Genomic DNA, 24794 nt, shown 5'->3' on the forward strand with positions numbered 1-24794 from the left:
TTACAAGCACAGAGAGTAACTCGAGGTTGGATACGTCCCAGTGTCCCTTCGGAGGCTGTAATTACTAACCCCATGTGTAATGCGAGGATTAAATACGTGATCCAGCATGGTGCTCTGTCTTCTGAGTTATCTGAAGTTAATAGTTTCTGGGGAAGCAGCTCGTCAGGGTCAAATGCCACCTCCTTGTGCAACATCTACACTCGTGCAGGTCTGGGAGATCACAGGCAGGGCTCTTATGCATCTGTACCATTCATTCATGGCAGAGCAGAAATACAAGCAGAGCTTTTGTTGTAGTAACTGCTGGTTATAGATAACACTTGAAAGCTGCTGAATACTGTGTGGATAGAGAGAAGGCCAAGTATCATCCCCAAATTTTCTGCCACACTCAATTCAATTCTTTCTCATTTTAAGTGAATGGGTCAGCCTGCCTCCAGGCCTGGTTATAAATGAATGCCTTGCTGATGGTCTCAGTCTAGACTCTTGACGTTGGTGTTTATTTAGGTTTATTTTAATGACATGCTTAGATCATGTGCTTAATTTTATGCAAGGAAGCAACCCTATTCATTTTAAGACAAGCAAGGCCATATTTAGAACTGTTTAGGCATATTGTTGACTGATGGCTGTGGAGCTTAGTCCTACAAACACCCCTGTGCCATCCATGGTGGGGTGACCCTGTCCAGCAGCTAAGCCTCACACAGCAGTTTGCCATATCAGCCATACCTAAAACCTTGGTGTGTTACTAGTACTGTTTTGGTCACAAATCCAAAACACAGCAGCCTACGCCCAGCTATGAAGAAAATTAACTTGATACCAGCCAGACCCGGTACGCCATCAGGACATGACATGTACAAGGATGGATGAGCTCAAATGCAAAATGTATGTGACTATCAGATTGATTTTTGTGCACAAGTGGGATTAGACAAGGGGATATTAATGTAAGCGTTTGTACGACCGGGAGTTTTGACTGCATGTACTCTGGCCTGGCAGTAGTATTAATGTGGCCTCTGAGCATAACTTCACCAAAAAAAAAATGCCCCCAAACAAACAACAGTAACAACAACAACAAAAACAATTACCGGAAATATCAGGACTGTAGAGATACAATTAAAAGCCTTCTAGCTGCTACTGAAAATACAACAGTAGAGATTTTCAGGAGTAAAAATGTTATTGCTTGGAAAGCCTGTCAGTGAACATGAGATATTCATCTCCCCTGACACCCTCCCTTAGACAAGCTACAGCAAGCAGCTCTCACTCTTCATTGTCAAAGCATACCTCTTCTGTGCTTTTGTGCATCGAGTACTATCAACAATCTTAAAAAAAAATAAAAAATCACGTCAGGCTCTGTCCAACCTCTTCCAGCCTTGCGTCTCCTTTCTACCTGTCTAAATGCCTATTACCCAGAGAGAGCATCACGTCCCTTGGTGACAAGACTGGGAGGGATGCGGGCTGGAGGCTCACGGTGGAGGTTATACATGATCCTGGGGTGAGAGGTGGGACCGTGACACCAGAGGGCAATGCATCTTCCAGGAGGGCCATTGTAGTGCCACCCTCTTCTGCAAGATACAGACTTGAAAGCAGTGCAGGGCATTGCAGCACCTCTCCTGCTCTGCCCGGCCTGGGAGATGCAACAGCCTTGCCCTGAGGGCAGGTGAGGAGCTGGAGAGGTACCCTGGAGGTGAGGACGTGAAAGGTGAGCAGAGGTCTGCTTGCAGCTTGTGGCTACGTCTCCTGCAGACAGCGTGGGGGTGACCGAGGCAGTGCAAATTCACACATGAGCATGGGATTTCACCATATAACCCTAACCTAGATAAAGTCTAGGCTATGAAAAACGAACAAGCAAACAACAGAAAATGAGCTCCAACAAAAACCGTGTTATTTTTCACATGGTCTGTCAGGTTTTAAATTCTTGTCACTGGTGCTCTGCCCCAAACAGGGCAACAGTCATTGGCTTCCTTTAGTCATCCTTCAATTGGGGGGGGTGGAAACATAAGACAACCACAACCACCCAACTGTACCCCATAATTCAATGTCAGCAGCTGACACTGGTGAGTTTTAGAGTGGCTAATGCCAAGTGACTTTAGGTTGCTACTAGTACGGCCTCTCCAGGCCCCATGAAAGGATGGAATAGCTTCGTATGGAAGTCTCCATTTATCCTCACTGCCACACATCAAAGAGGAAAAATCTGTTTGTCACTTGCTATGTGTTATCAAAGCAACAGTGTTGACTCAGGGTGGACATATACAGTAAACGGTTAGACCTGGGGGGGTGTCCACAGACAGTGAAACGAGAAATGATCATTTCAGATATATTAAAGATGAGTCCCAACCAGCTGAAGGAGAAATCCAGAATGAAGGTTGTATTGATGCTGCACAGTGCCGTCAGGAAAGACCAAGCCATTGTGGCACAGATACCTTTTGAGTCTCAGTGTGTACAGCTAGGTGGGAAGTTTTTTATTTCAGCATGAACTGTATTTTCCATTACTTATTTTTAAGTCTTACTATACATAGTTCTTAAGCTTTGTGTTAGTGCTCCGTGAAGCTACCCGGCCAGTGATAGACTCATTTTGCTGATAAAGAAGCCCAGGAAGGATTGCTGGGAGCATTGCTGTTAAAAAGACAGAGAATGTGATAACCTCTCTCACCATCATCAGCTCTGCTGCTCTTTTGGAAGAGCTTAGCAAAAATCATCCACCTCAAGCCCTGGAGAGATGATGAATTGGGCAATACATATGGCTAGCCATTTAAAGAAACTCTTTATTCATTTATGTATCACTTATATAGCGGGGATTGAAGAAAACATCCTTCCTCCATTCCTCCCAAACTAGGACTGATGTCTCTGTAAGTTCTGCAGCTGCACTGGGCTTGTGATATTACAAAGTTCTCCTAAAAAGTGGTTTATGAACACCTAAAATGGCTGTCACTGCAGCTTTCTTTCTGTTGCCTCCTTTGCAATAGCACCCTCCAGGTAACCTTCATAAGCTCCATACTGCGTTTTGAATACCTGCCCTTCACGTTTGTCTCTTCTTTCTGCTCTGTTCTGATTCTTTACTTTTTCTCTGTCCCCAGCTCCTGAAGTCGTTATGTGTCTTTTTTTTTTTTTTTTTTTTTTTCCCTTCTTGCTAAAATATCTTACCTAAGCCTGGATTTGTTATCATTTGTATTGATTGGTAGCTGTAGTACGAGTGAGGACACAAAGCAGCTTACTGTGTTTTCTTGAGCTGGCTCCAATTTTAAGGCATTGCAGTTCACAGAATGCCTTTTGGGACAACATTACAGACTCTGCAACATGGGTTTGACTATGCCTATGTCAGAAGAAGAACAACAAAAAATTAGTCATATCAACAGTAACGAAACAAGCAACATTGCAGAACTCTCTCCTCCTCGTCTCTTTTCACCCCTCTTCCCCCAAGACCTACCCGTGCAAAGCATGTCTTGAGGAGTCCTGTATCTTAAATAATGTCTGGCATTCTCTGTCCTTGGGAGAGATTGCCATAATTCTTGCTGCATTTCAATAAATCATCTTCTCACCTGGGATCATGTTGCCTATGTCACCTTCTGTCCTAGCACTCCTTCAGTGTGCTTAACTGTCTTACAAGCCTTGAAACCATCAGGAAATACTGGACATTTCAATGAATACATGGTGGACATCAAATTTTTCACAATTATTATGAAGAAACATATTCGGCTAGCTTACCTGGTCTGTCAAGAAGGTTGTGAGGAATATATTAGAGGTTTGGTTTTGTTTACCTAACACTGAAGTTTCCACACAAATCAGAGCATATTCTGCAACGGGCTGAAGAGCTACAGGGCTTACCCGAGGACCATTTTCTTCTCAGGGCTGGGGTTGTTTTTCCCAAGGTCCTCAATACCTCTGTGCAATTCATAGCAATGGCCTGTAGCTGTCAGCTACATTTTAAAAGCAATTTTCTTTTAAAAAAGAGGCTTTCCAGCTGCAGAGGAAGCCATTCCTCGTGTCTTCAGATCTGAATTTTGCAGTGGTTTTGAACTGGCACTTGACAAGCTGTGAGTCATTCTATCCAGGCTGGATCTCTTAGATTTACAGGCTCTCAAAACATTTTGACTGATACATTTATATAGATGCTGCCCCCATCCCAGATGGCATCTTAAAATGATCTTTTTAAGAGCTGAAATTACTGCGGTCTGCAACTTCCTTGCATTGGGTTTCCATATAGCTCTGGAAAGCTTCAGCAATCTCTCCTTGATGCTGCTGGGTGGGAAAGATCTGCAATCCAAAGGCCAGTACAGCAAGCCATTGCTGCTTCAGTCCCCTTTCTTGCTGCTCCACTGCTGCACTTCCCGCACTGTGTCCATGAACACGAAGCATGAACATGCTGCGACCAGGCTGAGTACTGCAAGCCCAACATCGTCTCTTCTTCACTGAGGAGAACAACTTTCAGGTTCTCCACTTGTGCATGTGCAGCTTTACACATACAATTCACCTCTTCTTTTTATTTATTGGCATGGCACATCTTGCCATTGGCTGGATCAACATTAGATCACACAATGAGCATGCTTTGGAGGTAGATCAGTATTTAGAGGAATTAATTTGAAAAGAGGTTTACTGGAAGGCACTCAGATGGCAAGTGCTATTAAATTAAACGAGATTTTATCATGTATGTAATCATTTATTGAGCTGAGAATCCATACAAGGTAAACAAATGTTTACATTATCATACAGTAAGCATTTCCAGGGCTTAATAAAAATGATTGTCACTCACTGTGCTTCACAAAAAAATTCATTTTAATGAATAAATAATTTGATGAAATCGAAAAATATTTACAATATAAACAAATGAAAAAGCTTTGGATATATTAATCTGAGCATCCTGTATTTTGCATTTTCTAACGTTTTTTCTATCAAGATTCTCTCTCTGAAATGGTACAAAGTGGATAGAAATTACAAGTCAACAAAGTTAACATGATTTGGTACGTCTTTCCATTAGTTCAGATAAGCTACATATGATTCATTTATTATGCACGTGTTAGAATACAAATATAAGTAAAATCATATATTATCAAAATGCCAGACAGCATTCTCCACAGAACAGAAATGTACACTGGGCCGTGACAATAACTGAGAATCACAGGCAACGAAATATAACAGAAAAGTACAAATTCCTTCATAAGAATATAATTGTGCTCTCTTATTTACCAGAGGACTATGCTGCTTCACCACATCGATGGCTACGTATGAATACAGTGTTCAACAACTGCCATGTGGTTTGGTGTACGCTCATATGGGTGTCAAGCAGCGGCATTAATAGTGGAAAATGGGCAGTGCAAGCAGTTTTATAAACATCTCTTTGGGCTCTTAATAAGAGCCAATTATACAAAGCAGTAGAAGCGTAACATTGAGAAGTCTTCATCTCATTTACACAGATATCATGAAACGACTTGCTTTGTTTGTGGTGGCGAAAGGAGGAACGGTGTCTGTGCTGTTTATGCCATCAGCCAGAATTCAAGTATTCCAAAGCCACTTCATAGCAGAATTTGTATTGATCCTGAAAAATCAAAAGAAAACCACAAAGTCAGTTATTGAAGGAACTTAATTAAGGGGATCAATATTTCTCTTCTGTTAAAATTAGTTACTACCAGCTATGGTCAATGGGAACCAGTTTGCAAATCCAATTTATATTCAGATAAGAAAATCTTTAAATTAACCAGACAATAGACACTACGCACACGGTAACTTACAGTACTGCTCATATTAGATGTGTAGTTAGCTGCTCTAATACACTTGTATGAGAAAAATTGACTACACATAAGCAGATTGACTTGCAACCCTTCAGTCATCTGTCAAAATGCTCACATAGCACTTTACCGGAATTGGAGTTATTGAAGTTACTCCCTGGAAATGTTTATCTTAAAACAGACTCAGTGTCTAGTGCTTTCCAGATCATAACTCTTATTTTGATGTTCATACTCTTGCTACATGTCAGTACGAAGGCTGTTTACTGTTCCTCCTCTAGGTGCAGCTCAAACCTGCACTGAAATACTGTGCTCTCTCTGTGCAGTAGGGCAGGGAGACCGGGCCAGAGCTAAATTAATTGGATTCATTCCAATTAATTTTTGAGCAATTAATGGTGATGCACATGCTAGGCCCTTAACAGCTCTTCTGTTGGCCAGTCTGTGTTTCCAGGTACCAGTCCTGTGCTTCAAGCGCAGAACTGCTGTTTTTTATTTGCAAAGGCTTGGAAACTGGGCCAGTCCCAGGGAAATTCTCTTTCCTCGGCATTCAAGCTCCATCTGCGTCCTTCTGAGATGAAGAGTCGTGATTTCATGCCCCTCACATCTTAAGCAGAACGCAGAGGCCAATGTTTCTGACTGACCCTTGTCCACCGTGCAGCCTCAAGGGTTGCTGTACCTGGGGACTTAACAACTTTGTGTGCACAGACACAGCCCTCTTTTATTTTCATTCTTACTACTTGCATTAGCAACGCTACAAGCATTTAAATGAAACAAAAATGCTGGAAGAAATAGTAGGTGTGGGTTGCCTGAATGAAAGTGCTCTGGATTCTAACAATTCAATTTGGAAATATCCCCCCCTCTCCCCCCCCCCCCAAGTTTTATGACTATTTCTGCCACTGAAGTGCCTCTTTCTCTTATAAAATTTAATCAATTAATGATAGTTGAGCATGCAATATTACACAGTAACAACCACAACTTAACGAGTGGACAGCACTCAGTCTTCACCTTCTGAGCATCCCAAGTAGGTAGATTACAATTACACCCTACATATATTCTCCTTTTCCTTGATGAAGACATTATAAAGGAGTAAGTGTGTTGGCCTGTACTTGAGATTTTGGGTCACATTTTAGTTGAAAAGAGAGTCTACCTTAAAATGCAAGAGACCAAACAATATTACAGCAATCAAAAAGCCAGAAACAAGCACAGACTATTTATGAGTTCTTTTGTTAGAGCTGTCACTTTAGAAGAAAACAAATCCTAGGTGCTTATATTGCCTAAGTTATGAATGAGATGTATGTTAGGCTTTAAGATCCTGAGGGTTCCATAAACTGCTTGTGTCTTTTTCAGGATGAGAAAAGATAGAAAAGAAGAAAGGAAAGAAATAAGTATTATGTAAATTATTCCTTTTCTGCTTTTCTTGTGTATGTTTCTAAATAAATGGCAATTATTCTATAACTACATAACAGAGATCAAAACAAGAGATCAGCCACTCATCCATTTTTCCATGCTCATTTTATGCTGATTTACTGATCCAGCAGAAGAACTGTCATTTTTAGTAAACCCAATACCTGCACTAAAGAGCAGACATTTTATTATTTCCCACTGTGTTCACTCATGTGTGTCCTTTGTACATTTTTATTATTCACTTGATGGTGAATATGAAAAGTTTCTTTATGTTAGCTAGCTTTAGAGAGGAATATTTATATTTTTTCTAGGACATCATTGGTAGGTCCAAAACCATGTACTACAAAATGCTTTGGACATGCTGTAATGGACATTTTGTAATACCATGTGTTACTTTTGTATGATGGCTGAAGAATTTCATAGATTTTCCATACTGAATGGATGTGGCATTCACATTTTTACACTTGCAGGAAAACCAATGGTTTCAATGAAAATAAGAGATGAATCTCTAAATATGGATGGCCAAGATTGCCCTTCATCTGGTCAGAAAGTGTATAATAGGTTTTCATAAAGCAGTCTTGAAACTATTCTTGTCAAATACCATTATAACTCTGAGCATTTCATCTCTTATCACAGCATTTTACAAAGGTAAATGAATATTCTTGTTCTCTCTCTTTTTTTTTTTTTTTTTCAGATGTGGAAACTGAGGCAAAGCAACATTTATATAATAAAGGTCAAAAAGGATAAAGTCAGTAACAGTATCAGGAAAAGAACTGAAGTGTCCTAGTTCCCTTTTTACCATGAAACAATCTGTGTGAAAATTCCTTTGAACCCTTGCTAATTCAAGTACTTGTTCCTACAAATAGTAAGTCTGAAGAGATGTTGTTCTGACTCTGTTTTGTCAGTGGATTAAGTGATAATGGGAAAAATCCTGATTGTCATGACTCAGTTCCTCCACTGGTAAAACAAGGAAAATGATACTGCTCTTCTTCCTAAGAGCTTTGAAATCTCCTAGTAAAAAAGCCTTACAAGGCCTCTCAATACCATCCAGATATTCTCAGTACCACCCCCAATTTATTAAAGGTTATTTTTATATTCTAAAATAATATATCTAGCTTTTGATTAAAAAAAAAAATCATTGCTGAAGAATGGAGACAGCTGCCTGACAAATCTATATGTGGAGAACTGTCAAAAATGGGAATTTATAGACAGCATTTTCTTCAACTGTACATCTTCACACTAGTAATTTTCTTTTTATTTCTATCAAATAAATGTATAAGAGATCAGTGAGTTCTGTGGACTTAAGCTCTGGGAGAACTGAGAACAGCAGGCCTGCCAAGTCTCTATCCAAAACTCTGCTATCTGAATGAAGAAGTAGGACATTTTTCTTAATATTTAGGAAATAAAAATGTATGGTTCTCAGCATGGTGATTCTCCTCCTGAGAATACAAAGCAGAGGAAAAGGAGCCAAATAAACTTCTCCCTCCCACCATTGTGAAAACTTGATAGTTTCTCACTGATACAAGATTCACAGTTTCACATTCCTTGCTTATTTATGGTCCTGTGGTGCTTGTTGTAAATTCCTTCCTCACTTTGCACAGCTGGCAGCATCTGGCTTTTTGCCCTAAGCCCTAAGCCTAGCTAGAAAAACGCCTGAGGGAAGGGCTGACTTCACAGGTAGCCTAGATGAGAGCACTGCGAAGGAGGATGAGGTAGTAGCCATTCTTCCATGGGACACATGAGGTACAGTGAGATGTGGGGAAGAGGATGGTCCTACCCATCTACACATGAGCCTGGAAGTCTCGCACTTCCCAAGACAAATTCCTTTTGCCCTGTATTGCACACCCAGATCTCAGCAACCCATCTGAGAGGGAGGGATCTCTCCTAAAATTCCAAGAGGTTGGACCAGCTTTGTGAGATGCTACCTGCATCCTTCCTAGGCACTCTGTAGAAGAGATGTCGAAATATAACAGTCTTGATGACCCAAACTTGTTTAATCAAAGCTTGCAACATTAGTTCAGATGAGTTTAGCATCCCCGAAGCCGCCCAGATGTTGCTTCCTCCTGCCTATGACGCTAACTCGAATACAACTGCCTCTCAAGCAGCCATGTCTATACGAAGATGTCGCAAAACGGTGTCTTTATGGTCCAGGCATCAGCATATGGTGTTACGCTTCAGCCGTCTCCAAGTACAGAACTACACACTGGAGCGTAAGAACCTGCTGCTTTAAGCTGTTCTGCAGCTCTTGTGGCGTAGCAGCTGGCACTTTAGCAATTCTCCATTTTTAAAAAAAGCCCATAAAATACTCTCTAAGAAAATAATTGCACATGGCCTCTTGTTTCTGAACTTCTTTAATCTTTCTATGAGATAGAGCAACCATAATTAAATGCAATATTCTGGATGTCAAACTGAAATTCATGGCTTTGATAAATATTAGGCGATTAAGCTATTTATAAAATATATAATTTGAAAATCTGGCATTTCATTTTACATAACTATTATTCCTACCCCTTGCAAGGGCTGCTCTCCACTTGGCTCAGCCTGCTAGAAAAGAAAATTAATAAGGATGTTCGGCTGAAAGTTTAAAACTCTTAAAAAATTCTAATGAACAGAGACAAAGTCTCCTTGGGAAGAAAGTAGTGTAAAAATACTCTTACAAGTGAAGTGACTTCATTATCCCCTTTGAAAATGACTTGCTTGCTTTGTGAACAACTCCCACTGCAAATCTTGGAAATCTTACTGAGTCTTCTGAGAAAAAGGAACATTTTCTATTTAGTGGTGCAGTTAAAAAGCTCCTACCAGAAGGTCCACCATGTTAGGCTTATTATTCCTCAGTGTCTTCACAGCATGGAATACGTCAACAGCCCTCTGATGTTGAAGCATTTCACAAACAATACTGATTGCACAAAATGTCCCACTGCGGCCACCTCCGTTCCTAAAATAAAAGTGATAAAATGGCTCAGTTACAACTGACTTCATATTACAAGTTCTTACAACACCAGGAATGGCTACAGAAGGTATGAGTTCCACCAGGGAGAAGCCACTGAACATTAACGCCCCTAAAGGCTGAACTCTAAGCAGAGCACTGTTTTTAATTGGAATTAATGGGCTGAATGATCTCCAACCTATCATTCAGAATCCAGGAGGCTGAAAGCCTGAAGGTAATTGAATGGACGAATTTTGTGCCATTCTCTTTACTGAACTTCTGAAGCAGCACGAAAAGACTGCTAAAATAAGGACAAGGTACTTTTAGATTCAATTCAACACCCCTTTGCACTGTTAATGCACAAGGCTGTAATGAGTATCGGGCTAGAAATATTATAGGGAAAGTGGATCTTTCAAGTTCTTTTATTTCCAACCCTAGTGCCTTCTTCCTGGACCCAAAGGTGTTTCAGAGGAAGAGCAAAAGCGGTGTCCAATTTGTCTACGAGCCATTCCGGTGGCTGTGCTTTCAGCATGGCACAAGGCGGTGCTGCGATGTCCCGGTGGCTGATGCGCTCACCCCGCAGCAGCAGGCAGAGGGACTGGCTGCATGGGAATGACTGCTTCTGAAAGTGATTGTGTTCCTTCTCCACCCACAGTATCAGAGGATAAGAACCCAAAGTGACTTGCTAACAAAGAAGCCAGGCACAAATGTTCATATGCATGATCAAATACAGCATTTAATAATACTTTATCCCCAGTTATATTTAATCTTTGAGATAATCTCTTTCTTTCTGGAAACCCTATTATTTCTACAGCTATTCTAATCAGAATCTTTAGGCTGCACTTCACCGAAAATAATAAACCTTAATAATTACCAGAGTGCAGCCTGGTTAGGTAGCAGGTCTTTCAAACCAGCTTCGCAAATGGCTGATTTTCAAAGGAAGCTACAACGTCGCACATCTGTCACATCCAGGCAGTATGAAAAGAATGCTCTCTGCTGCCAAAACATTGCCTGATATTGTGGGACTCTTTGAGAATTTTAATTAAAATAAAGTCATTTAAAAGGATTATATTAGAGCTTTTTCTTTCTTTACTGCCTGGAAGTGACGCATGTGTGATGTTGTACAACTATTTAATATCATCAGCCACCTCAGAGATAACAGTAATTTGCACTTCAAAAGGGTCTTTTCAGCTAAAGATCTCAAAACATTAATTAATCACACTGCACAATGCTCCTTTGATGAAAGTATTATTATCCCCATTCTACAGATGGGGAAACTAAAGAGCAATGACTTGTTCAAGGTCAGCGATAGTGGGAATTACTAATACACTTTCCTCCATACTTGTAACATTGTCTAAGTGCAAACCAAAACTCAGGAAGTTATTGTCTACTCTTGGGTTCTAACTTTTGAAAGCACGATAGCATGTGCTTTGCCCATTAACATGTCCCTTCTCCATCATGGCAGCATCTTTTAAGTACATTTTCCTTACTGAAAGGGTTGTGAGGCATTGAAACAGGCTGCCCAGGGAAGTAGTTGAGACACCCTCCCAAGAGGTTTTCAAAACATGCATAGCTATGGTGGTTGAGGACATGGTTTAATGGTGCACTTGGCAGTGCTAGGTTAGTGGTTGGATTTGATGATCTTAGAGGTTTTTTCCAACCCAAAGGATTCTATGATTCGAGGGGAGAGGAATATAACTTCAAGCACTGAAGACTCAGTCTGAAAAGATTATATACTGCTGAGAGCAAACAGCATTTACATGTAGTAAGCCATATCACAAGGCAGGATGGTGGATGAGAACCTGTACCAGTGGAGCACACAGGTCCCAGGAGGACAAAAATATATACCATTATTAGAGAAAGGTAAGGCAATTAAAGGATCATCATAACTGGTCTATCAGAACACTTTTACTTCTGTGACTTATTTCTGGAAGAGGAATCTCTCCCTCCTATACTTCTTATTTCTTCCACCAAGGAACTGTAGCTGGCATACAGTCCTCACCAGTAGAAGTAAAATTATATTGTTCTGAAGGTACAGTTTTGATTTACCTGGAATAAATACACACGTTTTCATTTGCAAAAGTCACTGGACATCTTTATATAAAATAGGGTTAACTTGTACCCCTCCTCTTTTCACAGGGGTCTACCAAGGGACAGAGAGGGGAACTCATGAATCTACATTAAAAACTGTACAATTCCTTGTGTCTTCAAAACTTTTAAATGAGTGGCTGTATTATTTATTCAGTTCCTGATGGATACCTCTTCACCTTTTCACCTTTTCACCTTTAAAACCCAGCACAAATGCTATGATAATAGCATTCCCTCACCTCCTCTCATCTGTTCCCAGTACTTACAAACAATGTACAACTGTGCGTCCTTCTCCCCCGTTGTACTCCTCCTGCCACTTCTCCACCTGACGGATGAGCTTCAAGAACGAGCGCTTGGAAACTGGCGTGTCTCTGTACATGGGCCATCCCAGGAACTGGAACTGCTGCACCATCCGATAGCCATCTTGGGGCTGCAGGGATTCAGGGAACGAGAAGGAACAAGAAGGAACAGCATTACTTATGGTCTATTCAAATGGTGTGTAATTTAGGTGTTTGCATCAGTGAGGAAAGTTGTTCAGCAGATCACCGCTGACAAACTACTAATGCAATTTCAACTGCCCTTGAGGAGTTATGACTTTTAATTTCCAACTGAGCTATTAGAACAAGAGGTTTTAAACAGAGGGCTATACAAATAGTCTAGAAGAGAGCAACAGTACAGCTGCAGGATCAAACAAATAATTAATTAATATCATAGCAGGAAAGAGAGCGCTGCAATACAATTATATGACCTCCTTTTTTTCATATGCTTCAGCATTTTGAAGAATGTTTGCGTGCTTCTGTCTTTTTTTTACAAGAAAGGTCAAAACCTCTCAAGATTATTTTGAAGTAGGAAATATTTTAAAAACCAAATGAAACCCTCAGATTTTTTCCTGCTTATAAAAACCTAACTACATTTTACTTTATTGTGTGCTACTGAAATAGTCAGAACCCCTCTGGTGAGATGTTACTGAACAGTTGCTTTATGGTGATTTAAAATAAAAAAGGAGCATAGAACAAGTGTTAGTGGCAGAAAATTACAGTCCTTTGAAAAGGGCATAATAAACACACACATGAAAACTGTTTTTGTAGCCTAGGATTTGCTACTTTCACTTCTGTGCAACGTGAGTGCATTTTAGTGCCACTTTTAAAATGAGCAGTGCACAGAAATTTTGACATTACAGTTTTTCCTCTAGAGTAAGAGGTAATAGAGAGAATGTAATATTAACACAGTAAAGGAATAAACCAAAGTGGATGCAGCATTAGATGTATTCTTCAATGGCTTTTGTCTGTTTTATGTCAAAATTTGGACTCTACTGGTTTCCTGGCCAGTTTCTTTCAGCTGAGTGCCCCTTCTCCCCAGATGGCATCAGCCAGCCCCAGCGCCTGCTAAAGCTCCCATTAACACTGTTGGAGTCTCTGGCTTTATGTTGCCACATTTACTGGCAATGCAAGGCCTTCACAATACAAAAGATGTATCTTGAAGCTTACAGTCTGCTCCCCTGTTTGGACATTAATACCACAGGGAGTGTTTCTGGGGGCCTTTCTCTCACTGTCTTGACAGCTACCGGATTGCAGGGCAGTTCCTGATGTTTCTGAGTAGAGTGCTGCTTTCTCCTGGCTATGGTTCTTCAGTGACCAATATCAGACCATTGCAAAAGCTCTCTCCAACTGGATGGGAAGAGATATCTGGTCTGTGGCTGAATCTTTTTTCCCCACTCAGCTTAAAGAGATGAGTCTTCTGTCAACTTTATAGTAGCATAAAAGCTGGATATGAGAACTTACTTGTCCCTGTGAAGTGCTTACATCTATTATAAAATGTGATTAGTGGGATAAGATGTTCACTAAAAGCCTGGGACTGGTGTTGAAAAACATGCCTGGTACTGATGTATGGCCTTGCATGACACAGGATGCAAATATGCAAGATGACTTATTTAAAATTTTTAAAACAGCACTGATTGCATTGCTTCTTGGCTACCACATAATCTGAATACTGCATTTATTCCATTTGCATTTAACGCACTTGAGATATTCATTAAAATATTTTGTAATTACACACACAAGGCCTTCTTCTCAATGATAACGGTGTGACCCATTATCCCATCAATGCTCTCAAATAAGTAGGCTGAAAAATGAGAATGGTTTTAAGCGAGTTTAACTTTTTTTTTCTTTTTTTCTTTTTTTTTTTGTGACTTGAGTACAGCCAACTCAACCACTGATGCACAATTGACTTGCAAGTAAAGTAACATCCTTACTCTGGCTGCATTATAAATTCGGAATATTCGGCTGATGATGTCTTCTTCTAAATCAGCTGATACAAACTCCACCTGAATAGGACCATGTCGGTGTACTCCATTTTCTGGCCAGTACTGAGGACACAACTACAGAAGACCACAAACACAAAAAAACAGAGATAATTACTTTTAATTTAATGATGCCTCAAATATACTTTTCTAGATATTTTTTTGTGCTACATTAATTGCAGAAATTCTTACACATTATCTTTATAAAATACACAGTGCACCATCCTCCACTAGTTTCAAGCACTCTAATTTTACATGTGCAGAACAAGTTTAAACAAATGTCTTTTCACTTAACTGACCATGCAATTGCTTGCTGTTCTACTTGCCATTCTCTGGTATTTGGAGTAGCACATTTCTGACACTCAACATCAATTCTTCAATACTGCATGACAGGACAGGGGAATGCTGTCAAATATTACCGTATCTTGGAGACAGCGTAAAGCCTAACACCAAAGGCCTCCAACTATCTCCCAAAGTTGATAATAAGTCAAACTACATAGGAACGTGGGTTTTATATTATAAAGGCTACATCGGTTCTCAAAATTCAGGATATAAATTTCACACCTATTTCATCAGTGACTGAGGATATTGGCATTTATATATATAATATCAGCTTTGCTTTGAATTTTCAGCAACTGCTTAATTTCATCTTACAAACGCCACCTGAAAATAGGAATTATGCTTTCCTTAGTGCTCAGGAAACATTACTTCTAGTTATCTAAAGATCACAAATTAACATTAGCATTATCTTGCACAGCTTTATTGTCTAATAAAACTACGATGCCTCCATCCTGGAACCAATTATCCTCTCTCTTAATAATTTAAAGATTAAAACAACACTTTGCTTGGAATTACTTGAAGCTAGACTCTGTTTTCCAATTTTTTCCATAAAAACCCTGATGATTTATTTCCAGGGATATCTAGAGCAGTTCAAGCATATAGCTTTTGCAAGCATTCTCCAAAATTAAGTATGAACTCATGAAATTTTGTTTGCTTGCAGAAGCATTGATCTCGTATTTTGAACTTTATTTCATTCGGTAAAACAGCTGTGGTCTTCATTCTGCTGCATTGCTGTTGGTGATCCAGAGCTGAGCTGACAAATCATATCTCCTCCAGATGTTGTTTTGCATTTCTTATAACACTTATTCCTCAACAAAGCCGTTTGGAAATGACTACATTTTAGGAAAACATAATCATTTACTACATCAATTAAAAAGAGAACAGAATCTGATTTGCAGGAGTTCACTTTAACACGTTAAAAACAGAATTTTCTAGTAGGAAAATCTATTTTCATTTATTTTAAAACCCCCACTTGATTCAGTCTGCTGAGCAAATTACTTTCCAAATATTGCCTAAACCTTCCACAATTTTTTATTATGAAATACACTAGTGTACAGGATAGCAGAATACAATACTGACATGCATACAGCTAATGCAAATGCCAGTGCTCACATCATTTAACATATGCACAATTTCGTACGCATCTTTCAGATACATAGGAATACTGCTCAAACAGATCTTTGAAAAATGCTTAAATGATAATAAGCAGAGCTGTTTGCCAGTGATGTTTTAGAAAGCCAAGATTTTCAAGTTCTAAAGAAATCCAAAAGCATTTAGGTCTGAGCATTTTGCATGCATGTGATGCTAGCGACTCTCTTTAAGTCAGAGTCACTGTGAAGGGTTGAATTTCATTTCCCAATAGAGCATAACAATCCACATAAATTGTAATATCTAAACAGAAATGTAAACACTTCATATATACATAAATAATAATGATAACAGTAATTATTAATAAATCTGAATGTGTGTTTTTAATAAACTCTGCCCTCTTTCCACTTCTGTTTGCTCTGAGGGTTTTGAGATTTATTCCTAATGAAAAGATTGTTACTCACATTAGAAGGAAAAGGTTTAACATACTGCAGAGGCAGGTGTATTAACTGCATATCCCAATAGCTTTTAAAAGCCTGTGAGGCTAATAAATGCTTGAAATTGCCGTGCACTATTGTAAATTCAAAACACAGCCCACAAATTAAAAGAACTCTGTTCAGCAGTCCCTAGCAGTCTGACTCCCTTGAGTCTTTCCTTATTCACTCAGAAAATAATCTTAGACTCATGAATAAAAGTTTTGTCTTTCATTTCTATTTTTCTCCCTGTAGACAGTTAAAGGCTTAAAATCAGAAATTCAGTCTTTAAAATGGTGTCTGGAATTCCTACACATTCCTTTGAAAGACAAAACTGGAGATTAGTATGTTTTTAAAACAAATTCTTCATGTTAAAAAAGAAATAAAGGAAGCAGTTTTCAAGGTATGAACAGTACTCAACCAAACTAAAAAGATTCTGGATAATATCAAGAACAAAAATGACATGGGGTCTGCTATTAAAAAAAAATTGCTCTTACTTTAACCAAAAATTAGCAAATATTTACATATTAAGGATCTAGATTACTGCCACCTTAATCCGGCAGAGGGCTAGCGCAATTCTTCGAAACCAAGGCAATTATATCTATATAAAAACTTGGAATTGCACAGTTGCATTCAGGCTCTAGGATGCTTAGTGATTAATGTTAGTGATTAAATTGCCAATCCAGTAGGTACGGTTTTCCAATTTTCTAAAGAACATGTACAGCATGCACAACTCTGTTGTAAAGTAATTACATTCCAGCATGCATTTCTTTGTCCCGTTTCCTCTTGGAAGGATGCGTAGTCTCCAATCTTGTTCAGTTCTTATCTCCTTGCTAACAGTGTAATTTTGTGTCAAACATAACACAGATTTTCAAGCTGGGAACACCGATCCCTGGTAAGCACACCAAGGTCATTGACCTGTTACAGGCAAGCTAATGAGTAGCTGTTGGTTTCTGTTTATGACTTTTGGTTATGAGTGTGTTTCAGGCTTGAGCCAGAAATCTACAACCACATGTTTTTTGTTTTTCAACAGCTCTTCCCAAAGCATGTTTTCCTATCAGAATAAATTATGGATGCACGCACTTATGTGTATGTGCATTAACATTTTGGTGGAGAAGATGTGATGCTCAGATTTATTCCTCCTTCCCTATATGTACCCGTAAGCTACAAATCAATTTTTTAGTATATTAGTATTTAATGTTATTTTATAAAACTAATTACGTCCTAAAGCTGTTCTAAAGCGCAGATGTGCTGCAATGCTGAGGCACTGGCACTTCTCTGTTGAATAGAGCAGTTTTTGGACTTACTTGTGCTGGATCCACATCATTCAGCATAACTATTGAAGTGCAGTGATAATCTAGGACCAGTCTCCAGAAATCTTTGACAGTATTTGGTAAGGGATGCTGTGTAACTATAAAGGCTGATGGTTGTTTGTAGCTCTGCAAAGAAATAACAAGAGATGGTAAGAGAAGAATGGAAAGAAAAAAAAAAACCAACGCTGTTTAGCAGAATGCCCTTAAGAGCCCCAAAATTTTAGGACTGAAAGCATTATTTATATTTTCTATATAATTCATACATTATTTTCCATTCTTTCCGGAGATCTTACATACTTGAAAATTAATAAACTGTATCTGGGCAAAACATAACTTGTGCAGATGTTATATTTCTGAAACTTATTTTATGCCACAGGCATAGAGTAAAATCATCAGAGGATTTTGCCTCCAATGCAACCCCTACAACATTTTGAGCTACAGTTTTGGTTTGAGCTATTAATGGACAGATTAATCTTGGCCGTCTGCACAGAGCTGTTAATTTGAATGATTCCTATGAAAGGAAATATCTAGTTATTTTTCAGAAACATTGTTCAAATTCTGGTCTGTGCAACAGCAGTGAAGATACCCAGGGGATACATTTCTGTGCTCTTTGTTTTTTTTTAGTACCAGAGTATGTCATTGACTAAGCTGTTGGTGGAACTGTTAAATTGTGATTCTCATACTAGCATTTTCGGGTATGTCCTTCTCAGTGTTAAAGGCCACCGTGACCATCTGGGGCAATTGTTGGGAGGGGTTGTCATTGCCATCAAAGAGGGCAGGGAAGCCTCTACATGCATTGAACTGAAGTTGTACTGCAACAGAGGTGCAAACTGATCAGCTATTTGCATCTTTTAGAGTCCTGAAATGTTTTCAAACATTCAGATCCCGGATAATGAAAACCACGCTTGCTGCCCCTTTTACTTGAAGTGAGCTTATTTAAAGGCTCATAAATGAGGTGATCCAACTGCACCTCAGCCAGAGGTGCAGGTTTCACCTAGTGGGCGAAATGCAGCATCGTGCCTGATGGAGACTGAGAGTTTAGAGAGAGGGACAAATGTCTGCTCTTGTCCTTTAGTGCAGGTATATTTCAGGAGCCTGACCAGGGCACTTTGGGTAGAAAGCAACCCTTCCTTGGAGCCTTTTGCACAGACACACTGTTGGATCCAGCTCATTGTTTCAAGAGTAAAGAAGGCAAGTGTTTTCAAAGCAAATACGGAGGCACTGCTCTCCCTGAGCAGTACTTAATTTGCAGAACAAAACCACACTGAACTCTCTGGGAAAGAAGACACTTTAACGGCAAGATTGTAAATTTCAGATCAAGGAAGCACCATTCTAATACGAAGATACCACTGACCTATGATGAGAACCCAGAGAAGTCACTTAAACTTCTGTTCTTAGTTTCTCTAAGTAGATAAACATAAAGATAATACATTTACCTTTTCACAGGAGTGTTTTGAACTTAGGCTTATTTTAGGAAAATGCTTTGAGAACTTGGAAGGAAAGAAATGCAAAAAATGATATAAACTGTTATTACTCTAGCTTCACTTTTCAAAAAGGCCATTTACAATGTGCTCATTCTTTTCTAACCTCTGCTTTCTTGTTGTTTATGTGTGTGTGACAACCATAATTACTATAGCTCTAAATTGTCAAAGATAGGCTATAAATATCTACAGACTCTGAAGGAAGTTTAAGTGTCTTTTTACTGATATTCTATTAGCAGGATTAGAATTACTCTAGATGCATTAGGAAAAAAATCCACACACACATGAAGAGGAACCATTCATTCAAACAGAAATAAACAGAAAGACTGAAGTAATGGCTTGTGTACTATCTTGTGCTGACAGACAATTTTTTTTTTGTTAATTACTGTTTAAATTAGAAACAAAGGGAACTGAAATATTGCTGCAAACCTTATTATCCCATTTAAGTGCCTTAGAGTCTTAATAGGTAACTCTTTTTTTCCTAAGCCAGATGGTTAAAAACTCAAGCACTAGGGAGATATCTAGATACATCTAATTCATCAAAACACCCTGACTTGCTCCCTGAGCATGGCTTTGGAACCTTGGCTTTGACATAACATATGTGGGATCCTAAATGTGCTTGTGAGCTTAAAGATTTTGTGCCATGTTTTTGGAAGATGAGCTAGAAGGATTTCAGCCTTGTGCTGACTCCACTTTCTGGCATTGCTCAGTTTGGAGGGCTCCTTATTCCCTTTTAGTTATTAATGATGTAGTGGAGACTTACATCCATCAGTGCAGCATTAATGTAGTTACTGCTCTCCCCATCTATCGTTATGAGGAAAGGCAGGCATCTGTCTGGAGGCAGAACATCCATACAGCGATTCTTTTCATGATTTCGTGGCAAAAGTGCTATGCTGCAGTCTTCCACACGCAGCGTTGGAGTCACCATATTTAAAGTCTTTCAAAAAGAGTAAACAATACAACAGAAAAATTAACACAGCAGTGAAAGCATCCCCAAGTATTTAAGAATAGATCAAGTCAGCATTCAGTTTCAGCGGGAATCAATATGCAGAGAAATGAAAACACATCACAGTCAGCAGGGTTTGGAAGCAAGAATCCTGGAAGCAAACATATTTGAAAAACAACCTCAAAGATAACTGCAGAGTAACCTGCTTTCTGGAGAAAGGACAGCAGAAGAAATTGACATAATTCCTGTGAGTAAAATGAAGATTTTACTACTACCTCATTACATTTTTTTATGATTTAGCATAATTCAATAGCAATTAGTGACAAGTTATCTTTCCTTTTTTGTGGCCTTTCCCCCCCAAGGGTTGGTCTCAAATTTACTTGGTTATAAGTCAGCACTTAAGTCTTTAGTATAGCTGAAAAGTATAGCTTCTATGCACTGCTAGCCACAACTTACCCTAAATTCCTCTTTGATCTGGCTGGAGTTAGTCTGAGGATCCAGTTTATTCATTTCATAATAAACAGACCTAACTTGAGAAGCTGGAATAGATGTGTCCCCACAAAGACAGGCTTCCAGGATAGCATCATGGATAAATACATATTGTTCCTGGTAAAGCAATTAAAATAATTACTGACAAAGAGAGAATATGCTATTAGTAATTTGGTAAATAAAAAGTAACAACTAATATGGTTGGCCCATTAACTCTTACTGACTTTACAGGCGCTGAAGCAAGACCAGAAAGAACAATAGCAATTCACAAAACTTTATCCCACTCATTTAGAAATGAATATAGAAGGATTGACTGAAACCCTTTATAATTACAAACAGAAGTGCAGTAATGTAATGAACTTGGACTGTTTCTGGTTTCCTCACTCCCTTGCACAGTTCCGTAGGTACTATTACATAACTGAGCCTCAACAAGATGTACTCCAGAATGAATCCTCTCTGGAGAGAAACCCTCTTGAGTTTCCTTTTTTTTAACAATATAATAATTTAAACCTGTTTTTAAAAACCATCTATTTTTTAAAACATTTGTAAAACTTTTTTTTTTTTTAAACACCTTGAATGCAGCATAACTGTGCCCTGGTTTGGACAGAAATTCTTCAGATTTATGTGTGAGCTGTTTTCTTTTATGTGATTGAATAAACTACCTTCTGGATAGTGCTTACCACAAACAGGCTCTAGTTTTATGGGCTAGAACAATAATTTTTATTGCAAAATGTAAGGCAATATTCTAGATTAACAATACCTCTGTTTGCACCATGTTGACTCTCCGAGATCGAAGCTCTCTCACACAATTGTATATGTCTACAACACCTTCTCTTTCTGCCATATCTAGCATGATGTCAATAACAATGAAGCATCCGGTTCTGCCAGCACCAGCACTAAGTAAAAGAAGAGCACAGTTAATGTTCAGCAGTCTATTGGAAAACGTTAAATGTCAGGGTTCACCTTGCAGGTATTTGACCAGTGGGATTACTGCTGAAATGAGGCCTTGCATTCAGCCACTTGCAGGGTTTCAGAATCAGTTTTACCATTCTTTTATATTTCAGGCATTAAGTTATTTTGAGTAGAGTGGCTTCGGCAACCTGTGTGGGGACCGCATAGCACAAGAGAAGCAGAAGTATGTTCTGAGACAGCACATTGGAGGGACTTCTGCTGTGCCTACCTGCAGTGAACAACCAGAGGTCCAGCGTTTGGTGGGCTCTTGGATTTGACCTGCCGTACAAATCCCAGCAGGCCTGTTGCATGGTACGGTACACCGTGGTCTGGCCAGCCAGTGAAGTGAAATTGCCGAATTTCTCGAATCTCATGAGCACCTCTCTGTTGAAAAGACAAGGGTTGAAAAAGAAAAACAAGCTGGAATGTGTAAGAAATTGGACAAGAGACATCATAATAATGTAACTTTTAAAGCTTGAGCCTTGCTGAGAAACATCCACCCCCCACCAATACCCATATCTGTACAAGACTGTTGGAGAGCTTTCTGATAGCTGGAAAGCAAGTTCAAAGGCTACATATCAACTGATTTCAAAGCCTTACAAGAAAATGGAGTGATTTATCACTAGATTGTTTAGAAAATTCTAGCAACGAGATTGAGGCTTATCTCTATTTAAGCACTAGCATGCTTTGAAAACTGTAACCTTAAGATGCATGCCATGATCAACAAACAGGTCAACAGCAAGGCCATGAACATTTAGCACAGATGAATTTTTTTCCCCACTGCTCTCCACAGGAGTTTTGCTGCTGACTTCAGGGAACCAGAATTTCAGCATAATTTTCCTTATCTTTTGTCTCCTTCATTGTTCTGAAAGAAACAGTTGAATAGTAAAGAAAACCTTTTTGCACCTCCAGTCATAGAGGCTGCATTTGTAGACCTCCACATGCTCACTCTGCAAGTGATTTACCACAGTCTACAAGGATATGGATATGGTGAGACAGGTATGAATGAGGAGCCAATCGTATAAGTGATTTCCCATGTGAATTTCTGGAGCAGTCTGGATATTAAAGGTGTGTATGCTAAGTATGATTTTCTTAGTGCTTGTATTTCCCCTTCCCCCTCTAAAAATGTAGCTGCCGGTATTTCATTCTCATTAGAAATCTACAGACCAGAGGCCATCATACATATTTCATAAGCAAACAGCAAAATTATGACATATCATCTCTAGGCTGGACTAAATGTCAATGATATTAATAACCAGTGGCTTATACTTTTTCTTCTTAAAGATCTATTTCCTGTCTTGATCTGGTTTGCATATAAAAGGTCTAATTTTCTTTGTGTAATAAAGTAATATAAACTCCCTAATTTATTGCTAGTATGCAAGCTGAAAGAGTCGGGGATTTTCAATGGCTGAGAAATTTTGACCATGCCAGTGCTACTTTAGTGGAGTTAGCTGTGGTGTATTTTGGAGCCTTGACAGCTCAGACTGGGCATCTGGTCAGAGTAGGGATCTGCCCATTCTCATGTCTCATGGAAACAGTGGCACAGAAAAGCCAGCAAGGGAGAAGACAAAGAGAATGTGCAACACTGGTGTAGAATGAAGAGATCACGTCCTTGGAACAGAAATGGCCTTATATCCTAAAGAACAATTTTAAAACATATGAAAGCTCAGGAACAGACAAAGTAATTTGTATTTTAGGATTGGTTAACAAACACATTCAAATACAATTTGGTTTCTGTATTTTGGGGATTTTAGTGTGTGTTATTTAACAAAATTTTTTTGCTAATGTTAAGTATGGGCTCCAAGTCTGTAAATACCTGTGCATAGGTGAGCTATCCATGTCCCAAACACTTTTATATTGCCCACAACAACTGCCCACAATCCCCCAAGAAACAAAGATCCCATACAAAAAAACAAAAACAAAAACAAAAAGCCATGACATGGCTATATAAATCAAGGACTGAAAAGAATACCCTACTACAAAAATCATCATGCTGTAGACAGTCTTGATTTTCAAGCAATTCACAAAATACAAAATGCCCATCCAAAATAATGTGCACAGCTGTTGCACAGATCAGAATATGTCCTGTGTGTCTTGTGCATTAGTTTTGAAAATGCTGTCTGTCATGTTGACTGCATTTTTGTCTATCATTGTTGGTAACGCTCAGCTACTTAGAAAAGATTTTGCATATAGGGTACTTTTATAATGAGTTTGCTTATTATACCTACAAAAGAATGATTTTCATGTCTGTAGCTTCCCTGCTGGTTTCAAAACCCAAAATAGCAGCACAACTGCATGAATCATAAAAGCATATGCTCTGCTTGGAAAGATCATATTTTTCACTTTTTCTTTCAGCTGAAACAAACAGAAAATGGTGTACATTGCTAACAAACCCTAGGATGTTAAAAAATGTAGATCTTAATCCAACAAATACTTATGGTGCTGTTGTATGTTACTACTTGGGTAATTCATCTGTGTTAACTGTTGTGCTGTAATTTCAAATGAACTGCTTATGTGCACAATGTAAAGCACATCTAGGAAGTGTTCCCCAGAATCGGAGTATAAATTCATGTTCAGTTTTCTTAGTATTATTCCCCTACGCCTCTATAATTACTAAATAGCTATTTGAAAAATAAAAATAAGAAAACCAATCAATTTATCTCCAAACTAATCAACTGAAATTGTATTTTAGAAGCAGGTATAAGAACGTCAATCCAAAAATATGAAAGGTGGTCAGAAGGGACCTCTGGAGGTCTCCAGTCCAACTTCCTGCTCAGAATGGGTCTTTGGCCAACATTAGAACAGGCCACCAGTGGCTCTGTCTAGCTGAGCTCTGAAGACATACAAGAATGATGATTCCAAAACATTTCTGGGTAATTTGCACTGCACTACCCTCCTCCTGAAGTTAAAAAGTGTGAAAAAATATGGAAAGCAAAATAAAAACAAATGTACTTTACTTAAACCACGCTAACACTGCTTTCTGAGGCTTGCTAAAAAACTAACAACTATTAAAAAGCAGTGTCTAAGTGAAATCTTTTCAGATAGAGATTTTTTTTTTATAGAAATAAAATGTTTAGTGTCTTTTATCTCTATCTGTTTTAATGCACTTATTCAAGACAGTTTGGTTACGATCAACTGTAAAATCCTTTAGGTCTTTTTTCCCAGTCCTAGTTAAGAAGTGAAAAGCTAACATCAAAGCATGGCTTAAAATTTGCAGAATAGAAATCAACGAGTGCCTCATCTACTTCAAAGTATAGCCACTCTTTCTCATCTATTTATTAAAAATAT

At 38.8% G+C, this 24794-nt stretch overlaps 1 protein-coding gene across 21 annotated transcripts in view; it reads right to left on the minus strand.

The window, feature by feature from the left end:
* Window positions 1-4624: 4624 nt before the first annotated feature.
* The window catches only part of PTPRM (protein tyrosine phosphatase receptor type M), a 477900-nt gene continuing 457730 nt past the window's right edge, over window positions 4625-24794 (minus strand). For all 21 annotated transcript variants that reach the window (XM_080579375.1, XM_080579374.1, XM_080579372.1 and 18 more), the window contains 9 exons: window positions 21736-21890; window positions 21316-21451; window positions 20523-20672; window positions 19884-20057; window positions 17634-17765; window positions 14378-14503; window positions 12393-12556; window positions 9912-10047; window positions 4625-5521 (listed from right to left, as the gene is read on the minus strand). In XM_080579375.1, coding sequence (XP_080435501.1) covers window positions 5468-5521; window positions 9912-10047; window positions 12393-12556; window positions 14378-14503; window positions 17634-17765; window positions 19884-20057; window positions 20523-20672; window positions 21316-21451; window positions 21736-21890 — 1227 coding nt within the window. In that variant the 3' untranslated portion in view covers window positions 4625-5467. The remainder of the gene's footprint in view (window positions 5522-9911; window positions 10048-12392; window positions 12557-14377; window positions 14504-17633; window positions 17766-19883; window positions 20058-20522; window positions 20673-21315; window positions 21452-21735; window positions 21891-24794) is intronic.

Source organism: Anser brachyrhynchus, assembly GCF_964034855.1.
Source record: "Anser brachyrhynchus genome assembly, chromosome: 2".
Lineage (NCBI taxonomy): Eukaryota > Metazoa > Chordata > Aves > Anseriformes > Anatidae > Anser > Anser brachyrhynchus.